General features: G+C 40.3%; 1 protein-coding gene across 2 annotated transcripts in view; it reads right to left on the bottom strand.

The window, feature by feature from the left end:
• Positions 1-5,815: 5,815 nt before the first annotated feature.
• The window catches only part of PTPN21 (protein tyrosine phosphatase non-receptor type 21), a 71,102-nt gene continuing 61,238 nt past the window's right edge, over positions 5,816-15,679 (bottom strand). Inside the window, exon 20 of one of the 2 annotated variants that reach the window (XM_075926744.1) lies at positions 5,816-15,190. In XM_075926744.1, coding sequence (XP_075782859.1) covers positions 15,062-15,190 — 129 coding nt within the window. In that variant the 3' untranslated portion in view covers positions 5,816-15,061. The remainder of the gene's footprint in view (positions 15,191-15,679) is intronic. The other variant, XM_075926745.1, reaches the window with a different exon arrangement.

Raw genomic sequence — 15,679 nt, 5'->3', positions numbered from 1 at the left:
AAGCAAACCAGGTGTTTTATGATGTATGAATGGGACAACCTAACCCCAAAGCTGTCCGCTGATACAGATCAGTAATGGGCTTCCTCTGCAGCAAGGCCAACTCAGGTTAGATGTTAGGAAAACTCCGAAACACTAAGGATGGTTAAACTCTAGAATAACTTCCAGGGGGAGTTGCAGACCCCTCCTCATTGGAGGTTTTTAAGAACAAGTTGGACAAGCAGCTGTCAGGGAGGGTCTGAGTTTATGTGGTCCTGCCTCAGTGCAGGGGGCTGGACTTGATGATTTCTTGAGGTCCCTTCCAGCCTCACTTTGCTGTCATTCCATACTCAGTATAATCAGAATCACTTCTAGCTGAATGTTCACCAATTCCATTTAGCACATTTTCTACAGTTTCTCTGCAGGCTAACAGAGAATGTAACTTACCCTCGCTGCTGTTTACCTTCTAATATTTGAGGGCTAACAGTATGCTGTAGAACAAGTAAAATAATCTCTGTTCATGAAAATAGGCTTATATGGAACATTCATTTTTCCAGCTTGATGGCACAAATACACTTGGAGAGCCAGAGTCATCTTTGGCAGAACTCCTAACTTGCTGACACTAGGGATGAATTTCTTTTAGACAGTGACCACACTTCAGTGATACATAAATATTAAATAACCCACACACTCACCATATTTTCTGTTTTATGCAGCTTGTTTCCACAATTCACCAAATCATTACAAATCCATACAACTGGTATCAGATGTATACCCCATATGCCTGATTCAGCTATGGAAGATCTAGCTCCCTCTGCACTCTGATTCAAATCAACGATTGGGAAGAAGACAAACACGTCATTTACAATCAACATGTTTTTATTTTAATGCTAAAAGGCATATACAGCTGCACTTGGCTGCTTTTTCCTATTACATTTTTATCTTGATTGCCTGAAAAATATAATCCATTCTCTGCTCTGTACCATGCAGGGTACTGATGTGCCTGTTTGGATCATGTATTGTTTCTAGCATACATTGTTGCAGCCTGGAAAAAGTAATTAGGAAAAAAATGTTACTTTCTATGTAGCTGCAGTTGATAGAGGATTGTTCTAGCGATGGAGGGTGAATTCTTGGAACCAAGACATTCTCAATTAAGCCAGAAGCCTTGTTTTCATAGGCAAAAAAAGTTATGTTTTTTTCAAATATGTTAGCTCTATCGAGGTCACTTAACATGTTTGAAAAGTCTCCTGAAGGTGCATGTTCAGTGGCTGTGGTTTAGCCTGCGCTTCACACACTTTAGCCTGCATCTTGAGGGCACTTGACTGAAAAACGCATGTTAAGCTACCTATGACTGGCACAAGCAGGCTGAGCCCCCAAAACCAGACCAGCACAACATAGGTTTATATCTCAGCTTTGCTTACTTCCTGTCAGAGCGGAGTCCCCAATGCATGATGGGAATAGACTCTCCCTCACATGCCCTTTGTGCAACAGCAGGAAGTCCACAATGGAATCAACAATTGTGGGGAAGAGGAGGAGCAGCTGCTCTGGCATACTCAGGATACAACCTCTGTGATCCTAGCTCTTGGGAAGCTGTGTAGGTGAGTCTGAAATACCCTCCCAAAGAGAGGCTGTCCTCCTGAAGGAATCAGGTGCCCTCAGCCAGCTGTGGGCTCTGTATGAAGTTTATGTGGCATTTGCTTGATTTGGCTGCGACACCCTTATTGGCCTATCCACCTGTAGGGGCCCCGGTCTTTCCCTCCTTTCAGTGGGTTTAAATCCACCTAAAACGGAAGCATAAAAGCACCAAATGTCTAGTCACACTGTTTATTTTACTGATTGTTCTAGAAGTCCTTGTCACTGTAGCAGAGGAGTTGATACTATGAGGAGCAGAACATTTCAGCAACTTAATTAAAAATAAGTATGATATGCAAATGAGGTAAAGGATTTTCATTAAATATAAAAATTGAGGCACTGCATCATTTGCATAAAATTCAGATTCCTGAACCATAGCTTCATAGGTCCATCAGTCGGTATTTCTCAAAACTAAAGGAGTTAACTAAAAATTCAGTGACTTACACTCGAGCAATCTAGAATGATGTGGACCTGTAGCCCTCAAAAGAGGTCTGATTTTGTAAAATCTAACGTCATTCATTATATCTAGAAACGCAGAGATCAAGTCACTGAAGAATGGATGGACATATTTCTCTCTCAACAAAGTGCAGCAAATTAGCAGCTGGTATCTGAAAGCCCAAAAAAGCTCCCATAAATCTAACTAAAACTAGATTCTGCTGACAACTGACTCACTGAAGTAAAGCACTAAAGCATTTGTCTATTACAGGCTTACATTTCAATTATATGCGGTGCAGGAATAGCTTTGTAGGCGATTGAGTGTTTATAGAGGCCAACACACAAGGTTTCTTTGTAGGTACTTATCCCTAGAAAAATTCTTACATTGCATCTGAAGAGAAGCATGTCTGGGTTTTTTTCTTGGAAGGATTTGATGTTTAAATATATGTAAAGGCATGTGACTGTCACTTTAGAAATGCCAAAAATAAAATAATAATCTGAACTAAGCAGCCTAGATTGACAAACTAGACAGCAAGTCCTGCAAGTCTTTCCTAGTAGTTTTGTTTATTAGAGTAGATACCTTAAATCCGTAGAATAAGCAGAGCTGTAAATAATCCTGGTTTGGTATGTCTGGCATGACAGATGTTTGGTTTAAATTTAGGTGTCTGTCTGGGGTCTTGTCATGCAGCTCAGTTTTGGAGCTGTTGTGACTACCCAGAAATGGGACAGGAGAATTTTTCTTAGCTCTGCTACATATAATCTCCTGCATTTATGTTGTGCCCTTTCATCCCTGAGTGCTTGACAAGCTATAGGTCTAGCCTGATGACCTTACCCAGACAAAACTCTTACTAATGCTCTCAATAAAGGACATGGACTCTCTAATGTTTTTCCTACTCTCCACCACTATATGGCACAGAGAGAGAAAGAAATCTCAAGATAAATGGCCACCGCACACTACTGACAAGTCAGTATGCTGCTCTCTGTACTGTCTTTCCTATGGATATAGAGTCCTGCCCAAGATCATTGTCCCAATTTCCAAGCCCATGTGGAACTGGTCATAGCTACTGCAGCTGTGGCCAGCTGTGGTGGTTATATACTACTACCAGGATTCTCAAACTTCATTGCACTGAGTCCATGTTCCCCTTCTGACTACAAACATTGCTACATGACCCCAGATTGAGGACCAAATCCTGAGCCCATTTGGGTGGGAGACAGGGGAAGCCAAAGCCCAAAGGCATCAGTCCTAGATAGGGGACCTTTAGTCTGAGCCCCAATGCCCTCAGGCTTCAGCTTCAGCCCCGGGTTGTGGGGCTCAGGCTTTGGCTTTGGCCCCAGCAAGACTAAGCCTGCTCTGGTGTCCTCATTAAAATGGAGTCGTAATCCACTTTGGCTTTGGGGCCTCCCTTATGGCTAACCGTCAGGCCACTCCTGAAGCAGTTTGTGTGGTTGTTCCCAGGGCCTGAGCTGGTGGCCCCAAGGTCAGCCAAACTGGCCACTGCAGAAGTTGCAGTAAGTAATGGACGCCATTGCCTTCACGACAATCAGGGACCCTTGTTTATAAGTAGTTACATGCACCACCTGCCTTGTGTGAAGAGGCAAACCAGAGCGGCATTCTGGGAGAAGGTGTATGGGGTCTACAGGGTTGGTAGTACTTGTTCTAGATGTTAGGCAGCTTTCAGGAGGGGATGGGGATGATGTACAAGGTTCTCATCTTGTGAGTGTGTCCAGTGGCCCCAAGACATCAACATTGCCTTGACTTTGTTCACACCAAAGGCTTTAATTATCCAGGGAGTCAATGGCTAGATGAGTGTCCCAGATGGGTGCTCGACGGGTGCTCTGACACTCGCATATTCTTTAACCTGTCTACCTCCCCATATCACTGATTGTTTTCAAACATGATGCATGCACTCAGGATTTCATTCACAAGGGGCACTGGGGCATGGCAACACTTAACTTTTAGGGGCCTTGCCCTGTTGTGAAATTTGCAGTAGGTGCCTGTGCTCCCTAGCCAAAGCTTAGAAAGCGGAGGGCCTACTAAGGAATTCATGGAAACCAGGATACTGACTTCCCTTGCATATTGAGGGTCCAACTACTCATATCTCAAACTGCCTGCTTTGGAGCAGGACTTGAACCCAGGTTTCCCCCTCCCACGTGAGAGCCCTAACCACTGGGCTCTAGGATCATTCTGTCGCCGTGAATATTTGATTATTTATACTAAGTGTAATAGCTCCAACAGCAGAACTTGAGTGACTCACCCTAGAATATGAAACAGGCTGGGTGGGAGGACGCTCAGCTGGGATGTGGGAGAGCTGGGTTCGTGTCCCTGCTCCAAATCAGGCAGTGGGAAGATCTGGACGCAAGTCACCCACATGTCCAGGAGTGCCTCAACCACTTGACAATTGGCTAAAATGAGGTTCCTGTGTGTGCAGAGGGGCTGGCAAAATTGCCAGGCCCCTGGGCAAGGTGGGGGTGGCAACTCTGTGGTCCTGGAAGGGGTAGAGCTTTGGGTGAAGGGAACAGGGCTGGGAGATAGCCTCTCCCTGCCAGCCCATCAACGCCACCCAGAGCATGAGAGCTGAGGCTCCAGTGTGATTTAAAGGGTCTGGGGCTCTGGCTGCCACTGCTACCATAGCTGCCCTCTTGGTGGGCCTGTATGAGTGTGAGAGGCATCTAAGACAGATCAGCTCTACCTCTAGATAAGGATTCATGGCTGAGGCTTCTGAGTGGAGCTAGACATGTCTTGGTGGCCTGTCAGGAGGCCTAAGGCCTAGATCCACTATGGGAATTGGGTCCCTAAGTTCCTTTGTGAATATGTATGCAAAGCCCCATCCCTTTCCTGTTCATGTCACTCCTGGTTAGCTTAAGCAGCACTCTGCTCAGCACACTGGATGACTTCTTTCTTAGGCACCCAGGCTCTCAAGACAATGTAGGGGAAGGTCAGGTGCCTAACCCAGAACTGTGGCATAAGACTTAAGTCCCCTTTGTGAAAATAGCCCTGAGCCACCTTTTGAGTTTGTACAATGCCCAACACATTTGCCTTAGCATGACCACTATCCTGAATTGAGCAGCAGTCCTGAAATACAAACTTTGGTCCCAGGCAGAATGTCTCTGAGACAGCATCTGGCCTGGATTCCCTGTAGTGCTGCCTTGCACCTGCCTGAGGTTCAGGAGAGGTGCCAGCTTCTTCCCAGTGGGGAGGCTGAGGTATGCCTTAGCCTTCCCTCACTGCAGGGCCCTGTCCCGTTCCTCCTCTTCTTCCTGAAGCCCCACCCTCGGCCAGAAGCCAGAGCTGGGCACTAATAATATTGGCTAACGTAGCCCAAGCCACTGTTGGGCACGTCTAGACTTGCTTTCACTTTTGAAAGAAGAGATGCAAATGTGGTGCTAATTTGCATATCTCCTTTTGAAAGAAGAACGTAGTCTAGATGTACTGGGAGTCCTAGAACTTCCACCTGTCTTGGGCAGTGTGCCCTAGGGGATGGGGACACAGACCGGAGGCTGCTCTCACACACCCTGTCCAAGGCAGGTGGAGAGTTCAGAGCTCCCCACACCAGCCCAGGTTCCTTGGTGGCTCTTACCACGGCCTGATTCTGGCTTACGGCCTCACCATGTGGCAAGGCTTTGGGGGAAAAGAGGAAGGACAGAGGTGGAAGCTGCACGTGGCCTACTTTTCCCTTTTGGAAAAGCAGTCATCTTAGTTTGACTGGAAATAAATAATTGCAGCGAGATTTAACAGCTCTGTATTATGGAATGGGAACTGCAGGAAAAGAAATGAATGTTAACATTGGCTTCACTTTATTGTCCACATATAAGGCTTCCATGCCATTTCCATGATAAATTGTTGCTACAACCCAAAACAATTCAGTAATATAAAATGCTTCCTCCAGAGCCACAGTGTCCACACAACTATTTTTGGCCCACTAGCTCAAGCAAAGCTAGTGCAAGTCTACCTGGGCTGGGAGGTTCACTTGCAGTAGTAATATAGATGTACCCTACAGTATAATGCTATATTTTTTTAAATTTAATTAAGGAAGGCTGGATTCAGTATTAACTTAAAATCAGGGATCCCCCCACCCTCTGGTTTATATGAAAGATATACTGTGTTTTTCAAAGCTACAACTTTAAAAATGTATGGATAAAATGAAATTTTTTCAAGCTTTTCAACTAGCTATGTAACTTAAGTTATGAATCATTTTAAAAATGTAGCCATTAAGAATTCTTTTGGTGTTATTTTTTTGTAACCCACTTTGGTTAATTATGGCTGGTTTGTTATTCGTTCATTCTTTGCTTGCAACCATTGCAAGCTTTCCTCAAATGTAAATCTAAAGAAATTAGATTGTGATGAAGCTATACAATTAACAAAAATTAAATGTGCATTGTGTTACATAGTCTATTACTGGCAGTGACAACATGCTGTGTGGCCATGATTATATGGTTAATCGAGTTGGTTGCAGGGGGTTCCATACATAATTAACCCTTGATCCTTCTACTCCAAACTTTTTATATTGTTATGTTATGAAATATATAACATTAATATCTTAAAGTGCTTATGATAAATTGTGTTAATTTCTAGAGTCATTACTTTCAGGGCTACTGAAAACACTTTTTAGGGAGTCAAATATTATCCTTTCTCTCTAACCTTTCATTAAATCATTCTTTCAATCTTCCCTTGTACGTCACATATTCGAGACCTTTAATCTTTTGTGTTGCTCTTCTCTGGACTTTCTCCAGTTTGTCCACATCTTTCCTGAAATGTGTTGCCCAGAACTGGACACAATACTCCAGTTTAGGCCTATTCAGCAGGGAGCAGAGCAGAAGAATTACTTGTTGGATATGTCTACACTAGCAAAGTTCTTTGAAATTACTAAATTTAACTTAACTCCCATTTTATCAAAATCGAACTGGCGTGTCCACACTATGGGGAAGCCTCAAAATTAGTCTGAGGCAGACTCCTTTAATGTGGACGTGCTACCTTGGACTTAGAGCCCCAGGAAGCCCCATGGAGTAATTAGTTTGAATTACCCTGGGGAGTAATTATTTTGAAATAGTGGCACTGGAGCATCCACACTACCGTTATTTTGAAATAATTATTTTGGAATTAGCATTGCTCCTAATAAAAAGCAGAAGTAGATTTTGAATTCTGTGCCTTTGCTTATAAATTCGAACTGGGGGAGGGGGGATTTGTTATTTTGAAATAAAGTCCTAAAATAGACCAGTGCCTTGTGTCTTGCTTACACCCTTAATATCACAATCATTGCATAATTCAAAAGGGACAATTAGGCAATAATGACACAGCAAAAATCTTGATGCTTTTGCTGCAAGGAGGATAATTACTAATGTCTTCAATAGCAAGAGATTTACTATCTCTTTTAGGTTCATTCCAGCAAATGCTGTAGACTTTAGAAAAGGGGAACACTACTTGTATTTGTGATCCATATCACCTCTAGGAGATAGGAAAGAATTTAGACTGAATATCATAATAAGTTCACTGCTTTTCAGTACCATAATTCAAACAAAATCTAAAATTGCTTCAAATATTTATTTCCATGGCAAAAATAAACTATGATATATTCATTTCACATATATTACATTCAGTAATACAAGCTTTTCCATCTATGAAACACAATTTGTACATTGTTTTACAAACCAATTTCAGTTTTACAAGAATTAAAGCTGTACTGATTATACATTTTTACAGTATTGATGGCAATACAGCAAAACATACATAAAAACCATAAGCTTGATACTAGAAAATAATACTTGAAAATCCATGTGTGCTACTGTTAGAAGTAGTGTATACATCCCTGTATGCTGGCTCAAAGGAAAAGGGTGCAACTGAGTCCAGATCCTGCATTCCTTTGCCACTGAGAATTCAATCCCACAAGCTGTTGAACACCCTTGACTCCCACTAACATCAGTGGAAGTTAGGCAACTTCAGCAACTTGCAGAATTGCTCAGTCAGAACCTGATGAGTGCTCAGGACTTTGCAGAATCAGGACCCTAAAACTCCCACTGAAATCCTGGCCAATATCACCAATACAGATGATGGGCATTTTGGGTACAGAAGTTGCTCAGGAGAGGGCCCTGTAAATGGACTAAAGTTTATCTTCCGTGTAAAAATTTTCCAGCATTAGCAAGGAGATAGATAGTAAACAGATCTTTCCCCATCTCTGAATTCAATGATTCTAGAAAACCAGTATTCTGAAAGTTTCTCTTTATAGTAATTTCAGGTCTAAATTTTGCTTCAGTATTTTCCAACAGAAAAATGGCATCTATTTTCCCTTTATAAAGTTAGGCATCTTCTGAAACTGCTTCATAAAGATGATTATTTAGTAAGACTGGCTGATGAATCTTTGAAACAAAATAATATGACAAGATTTATACAAAACAATTTTCTAGCTGGCTGCAATGCTTTATGTTTTGTCATTTGTATTTATTTGCTCCTTTGTACATCAAAATTTAATTCTTGCCTCTCATAATCATTTAAAGCCATAAAAAAGAGAGAACATCTGAAGACAAAATATAGTGGAGGCACATCCTTCATTTCACAATGCAGCATCTTGGGAAAATTGTGACAAATACAGTCAAAGCTCATTTACTAACTTTTTGTTTTGAAAGACACATTAACAAAAAAAAAGATTTTTTTAGTTAAGTACAGAATCCCTGCTGATTTAGTAAAAAATCATTATATACATAACCAAAACAGAATGAACCAAGTTAGCTGGTCCCAAAAGCATCTTAGTAATAAGGTTTGACTGTACAGCCATGCCTGAAAGAGCGGTGAAAGTTTCTGTGATTATCTCAAGTTTTAAGATCACTGCATGTGCTGTACTAAAATATGACTTCTAAGTTCATAGTTCAATGCTATAGCTTAAAGGCCTGATTTGCAGCCCAGCCTTAACCTGGAACAATGTAGGTCAGTCACATTTACTGTAAAGACTTGACTGCACCCAGAAACCATGTACCTGAACATTTAAATGACTAACTGCGTCCATAAACACTTATTTTCCTCTGCTGTTTGCAAGTGTAAAACCAGAGAAGTGTTTGCAAATCTGATCCTAAATCTGTATACAGAAACTGAGCTGACAAGTTGCACAGAATAAACTTTGAAAAGAGAGTTTGGTTATTTTAATAAATGCAGTCTCTGAACTAAAATGTTCAGCGTTTCAAAAAGCACTTTTTTAAAAACTGCAAAAACAAAATCTATGACTACAGAATCATTTATCTTACTATGCCTTACAAAATATCCTATATGTATCAAACCCTTCTAGCTGCTCTAGTGTCGATGAAAATAGTTCCAAAATCTTCTCCATTTGCCTCTCATCACTCCCTGCACCCTCACCCCCCACCCCCACCCATTTCATATATCAGAAATAGTACAAGATACACAGGTTGGGAGAAACTGTCTTTCTGATTTATCCTTTTCATTTTTAATCCTGATCCACTGTTTTGGCCTATTCTAGTTTTCAGTATTTAAATTTAAAAGGAGATGTGAGCATTTAAACTCTGTGTGTCTTATGCCTGCATCAGTACCATGTGCTTTCAATTGCCACCATTGATTTCAGAGAACTGAAACCACACAGCATGTTTCAGGATTGGACCCTGGTTTTGCAAGCATTTGTAAACATGAATCACATTAATTTGCAAATTTCATTGTTGGACTGGTCAATTTTGTGGATTAAAATCATCCCATCCCCTTTCCTGCTCCAAGGAAACCTCAGTTTCTACTAATATTTTCCACACTACTTCCATAAATATCTTTTAGTGGTAGTTTCACTTATTTGAGAAGAAAATAAATTACTTAATCCTTTCCTTAATTTATTAGCATTACACTGGTGATAGGGGGTAGAGTTCACTCATGTGAAACCCTTAGAAAGCAAATGCAAGAAATGTGTTACTTTACGGTTTCAAATTAGTCCGAATTTGCAAAATGCCCAGGACTTCATTAACCTGGATGCACAGTGTTGAGACAGAGGCACCATAATGAAAATACCTCTTTGGAAGATAAGTGATTAAGCACTGAGCCTGAACTAAAAGAGTCAGTAGACAGACATCTTCCTTTCTCTTGTATTGACTTCAATGGGCTTTGGATCAGCTATTTAATGATTTTTCAGAAGTGGAATATGGCTTCTGGTAATGAAAAGCCAAATACAAATAGTTTTTTTCCCCACTGCTCAGCCTTTCTTATTAATTTAAGAAACTATTTTGGCAGAATTCTGTGCATCTCCCAAGTATTAACTCAGCAAGATTACATAGCGAGAAATAGTAAAATGACATTCTTTCAGTCTCTCTATGTGATATTCATAACACTCATTTACATTTCTTTTTAAAAAGACTGATGACAATTTACAGCTGCCTTTATTTAAAAAGAAAATCACATGAGCTCTGCTAGGATCTTTGCATTTCTAAAAAATATCCATAGATCCCAAGCGCTATATTTTTAACCTGTTCACTTGTGCAAAGGGTATTTCATCCACGAGGAATACAAAGGCCTAAATTTGGCCCAGTTATCCACAGAGGTGGGCATTCCTAAATGAAGGGTAATCACCATAGTTCTACTGTGCAGAAGCCAGACAAATGACCTCTGTGTTTGCCATGGAGTAATGCGCCTTTGGACTCACTCCCCAGATATATTGAGGAATGATTTACAGACAGATCTAAAGCTCACTGAAGTCAGTGGGCATCTTTCCATTGATTGCAAAAGGATTTGAATCAGGCCCAGAGTGAAGAGCTTGTTCATGACTGCACCGATCTACTGTCCAAAATTCTCACATTCAGGGAGCGGGCAGAAGCCCTTGCTAAAGCCTCCAAGCTTTTCTAGTGATTCTTAACTCATCCCTGATTTAATTTACAGTTAGGTCAATACAAGGCAGCTTTAACTATGGAAGTGTCTACACTTAAATTTGGTTTCCCCTGACATAATTGCCTGCTATGCTGACTTAATACTCCACTTCCACAAGAAGTGTGGAATCAAGATCGATGTAGTTTGATTGTTGCAGAGTCAGTGTAGACAATGTCTTGCTTACATTAACCATTGCTAGCTTTCAGGAGCCATTTCATAATGCCCCACACTGATAGTACAATTGATGAAAGTGTTGTTGGTGAGGATGTGCACTGCCAACAAAAGGAACAAATTATAATTAAAAATGTAATGTAAAAATGTAAAAAAATGTAATTACTGCTGTGGCTGTATGCCTATGTAAGTTAAGTTGACTTATTTTTATAGTCTAGATGTGGCCTCAGAGTTTTACAGAATTTGATCCTAAAGAAGTAGTTTCCATTTAGTCCTACCAAAGATACCGTCAGACTTCACTCTTTGGGTGTGTCTAGACTACAGGGTTTTTTAGGAAAAAAGTGGCCTTTTTTCAAAGAAAAAAAACAAAAACAAAACCTTCCCCTGCGTCTACACTGCCACCACATTCTTTCGAAAGTAAATCAAAAGAATGTGGCAGTTTTTTCGACCGCGGAAAAACTTGTTTTACGAGGAAGAATGCCTTTTTTCGAAAGTGCTCTTTTGAAAAAAGGTGCTATGTAATGCAAACTGTGCTTTTTCGAAAGAGAGCATCCAGACTGCCTGGGTGCTCTTTCTTTCGAAAAAGGGGCTTGCTTTTTCGAAAGTACTGGTTGTAGTCTAGACGCTCTTTTTCGAAAGAGGCTTTTTCAAAAGTATCTTTCGAAAGAGGCTTTTTTGAAAAAGGCTTGCAGTCTAGACGTAGCCTTTGTTTCCAGTAATAGCATCCTTAATTGTTCCTGATGATCTGAAATTGTAAGTCTGAAAAAGAGCCATATCTTTTCCCTGATATTTATTGCAAGATCTTTATTCACCAGATTTTCCATAAGAATGCAACTTAAACTCTGATTACTATATTGTAATTTCTTCCTAGTGTTTCTACAACAGTAGGATAGGAGAGTGGATTTGGTGAATCTGGAACCTCTTGGATGGAATTTTAAGCCTCTGTCAAATAAACACATCTGCAACCCTGGCTGGAGCTGGCTTTAGCAACAGATTCCCTAGTAATGCTCAATACTTTATGAAGAAACATTGTACAGATATCCACCTAGTTTGAATGGACAAATGTGTGGCTTTGAAGTGTCAAAGCATTTGAATACTAAAATCTGAGTATAAATTTAGACAAACACAGTTTCTTAATTAAATGGCAATTTTAAATTTTATTTTGTTAGCGAGAGCTGTTGAATTTCATTCTGATTGATAAATCTTTTGGGGAGAAACTGGTTGGTTAGAATACTCTCCAAGCTGGAGCAAGAAATTCTTACTAACATGAGTAATCCCACTGATTTATATGAATGTTCATGCTGAAGGAAGGTCTATACATGCAAGAGCTGCAGAAGTGAGGCGGTAAGGCCAGATTCTGAGAGATGCTGATTATCCACAACTTATATGTCAAATGGTTTGTTTGTACAGGTTGAACCTCTCTAATCAGGACTTTCTGGGCTAGCAACATCCATGCTCTGAAAGGGAACCCTGCCGGGCCAAGAGCCTGGATGTGCCAGCAGCAAGGGTGCCAGTGGGTAGCAGCCTTGCCAAGGCTGGGAGAATGGCCAGGCCATCAACCGGAGGGGGTGGCTAGAGTCCAGCCAGTCTGCTTCCCCTGGTCTGGCAAACTCCCTTGTTTGGGACCGGTCAGGTCATAAGAGTACTGGACAGATTAGCAGTTGTGCATTAAAGTGGGACAAGTGTTCAGTGATTAATTTCCTCTGGATCAAGGCATTATTCCTACCAGGTGTGGTTCTGGTTGGGCAAAGACATGTAAACATGTTATTTTAAGGCCACAGTTAAAAGGAAGAGAGTGTTTTCTCTGCTGTGCTCAACCTCATTTTCACCAAGGGCAATATGAATTGGAAAGGGGACCAAAAACATTAAATGGCTCTTGCAAAATAATGTAATTTATATGAGAGAGATATTTTAATCCAGTGTCATTTGGACATTGTCTGTCATTTTGGGAGGAAACAGAAGCAACTCTTCTTTTATCCTTTAATTAAAAATTTCAGGCAATTTTTTCTTGTGAAAGGAGTTTTAATCTCTTGCACGAGGGGTTTAAAACTTAGTCACAACTAACTAAAAGTAAATACAGTAGCACCATCCTGACAGTCATAAAAATGATTAACAATGACATGCTAATCCCATTACATGCTGTGGAGCAGGTATCTCTGGGGGAAGGTACAAAATGTTTATTTGTCCACTGACTGGCCCTCCAAAAATTTGAGGACTGAATTTACAACAAGCCATTTACAAATACCAGGGAGTGCTCCTAAATAGAGCTCTTTATGCTCTCAAGCACTTTAGAAAGTTAGGGGAGCATCATTATCCTGGTTTTACAAACAGGGAAACTGAGACACAGAGCAGTGAAGTGATCTCACTTAGGTCGCACAGTTTGTGGCAGGACAGGGAACAGAATCTCAGATCTTCTGACTTCCAATTGTATGCCCCTTTCAGCAAAGAAGTCACTAAAATACCCATATCTCCAACATTATGAATAACAGTTTTTGAGTGTTGCTATCATTCTCAAATGGCCTCCCACATATCATTAACATCCTTAACTCAACAATGCCAAGTCTAACAAACCTTTCTGCTCACTGACAAAATAAGCTCAGAAATTCGATTGGAAATTAAGATGTTTTTACGCTTTTCTTGGAGGAGAGAATAAAAATTAATACCGAAGTCTTTGCACTAACCAAGTGCAAAGAAAAATCCTAGTCATCACATTTGCACCATTATTTGCACATATCCATTCACCACCTTGCAACTTCCTATTTTTAAGTTGTGTTATCTCTCATTTCACCATTTCGAAAAAGGCTTTTTCTAAATTAATAGTTAGGTTAGTAAAGGTACTTTAACCTATTAAATGATATATGGTTACAGTTTATATGCTTAGCTACATAAATAAGAGAGCAAAAAAGTGCTTAAATTGTTTGCATCCACTTCGATTTCAACCAGTAAAATCAAACTGTCCTCTAAATACATGAATAATACTGAATATATACCTTCTCTTGTCCATTTTGTTACCTAGAACCCTGTAGGTAACTGAATTCTATTGTTCACTTATTTTTACATAACGCCCTGTTGACAATAACCTCATCCCCTTGCTGATTATTACCTACTCTGTAGGTAACAGTGCCTCTTACCATTTAGGTCACTGAGAAATTCACCAAGAAATTCAACAATGCCTTCTACTTGCCTATTTTATTACCTAGCACTCTTCAGGTAACAAGACTTTGCTATTGTTGATTCTACTACCTGGAATTCTGCAGGTAACAACACTTTCCTCTTGTACTTTTCACTTTTGTAGAAATCCTGAAAAGTTAATTTGAATGTCTTTGCTTCTAATATTGTCTGAAAAAATGTGCTGTTTATAAATGTATAGCTCTTTGAAGATTAAAAAATTTAAATTTGATAAATAGAAAAATAACTGCCCTGAAGTTTTTTGGTTTCTAGCAGCTGTTGGTCCTGCTAAGTGAACCAGAAGAAACCAAGCTTATTTAAAAATATATATAGTATCATTGTTTTAAATACAAAATTGAAAGTAGAGTGAGACTACTTAAGACCTTGGTATTCTGGGGGGGGGGGGGCGGTAGGTATGCAACTCTACAGATATTCTTGCTATGCAGTTCTACAGCTATTTCTCCCTACGCTCAGAGCAGATGCTCTGTTTTTAAAAAAGAAATTCAGACTAAACCATAGGTGATTTCCAAAACTGCCCAGTGTAGACTAAGACAATCTTAAGAAGGTACTTAAAAAGAACACAGTTGTTTAATGCTAGTACCTTCCTTACGTTAGCTGCTGCTGAACATGGAAAGAAGTTAGTCTAGTAAAAAATCTTGCTTTGCAAAGGTTGGTACTTTTCACTTGGATTTAATATCCCCACACCATGCCAAAATGGTAATGCCACACGATCATCTATTGAAAAGAACACCAGGTAAGTCTGCCTGGACAACTGTAATTCTCCTTTTATAAACTCTTGAAATGAATGAGTCCTACAGGACGGGGCGGGGCGGGGGATCATATAAGCCTAGAACTTTTAAGGAACTGAATGAGAACTCCATAGACAAAAGTGTATTGGCAGAGAGTTTGCACCATCATCATCCTCTGCTGCCTCAACATGTCCAGCACTCTTGGGATGTCCAGCATCTGGAAAAAGAAAGATGTTAACTGTTACAATGATGGGTGATTAATAAGTCTGTGGTTTAGACTTTCAAGACAAAAGAGATAAAAGAAGTAAGCACAGGGCACAGTATCAGTAACTCCTGAGCTTAGGTATCAGCTCTGATAATTAACTCTCTATGGGCTCATAGACTACAGGGAATGGTCAAAAGAAGATATGCAAATTCCATGGGAAATTGGCAAATGGAGCTTTTGAAAGTGAAAGTAATTAATACGCGGCTTTTTTGGCGAACCCCCCTTTATATCTCCCCCCCTTTGTCGAAAAGCTGTGCAAACCTACTATTTTGAGGAAAAATGGCTTTTCGACGAAGGGGGCGGTTCCCCAAAAAATCTGCATCTTAATTACTTTCACTTTTGAAAGCTCCACTTTTGGAAGTGCAATCAGAAGAAGATACGCAAATTCTCATAGAATTTGCATATCCTCTTTCGACCGTTCTGTGTTGTCTAGATACGCCC

The sequence above is a fragment of the Pelodiscus sinensis genome, chromosome 4 (genome assembly GCF_049634645.1).
Source record: "Pelodiscus sinensis isolate JC-2024 chromosome 4, ASM4963464v1, whole genome shotgun sequence".
Lineage (NCBI taxonomy): Eukaryota > Metazoa > Chordata > Testudines > Trionychidae > Pelodiscus > Pelodiscus sinensis.
Note: the sequence above shows the minus strand (reverse complement) of the source record. Positions and strands in the feature narration are given on the sequence as shown.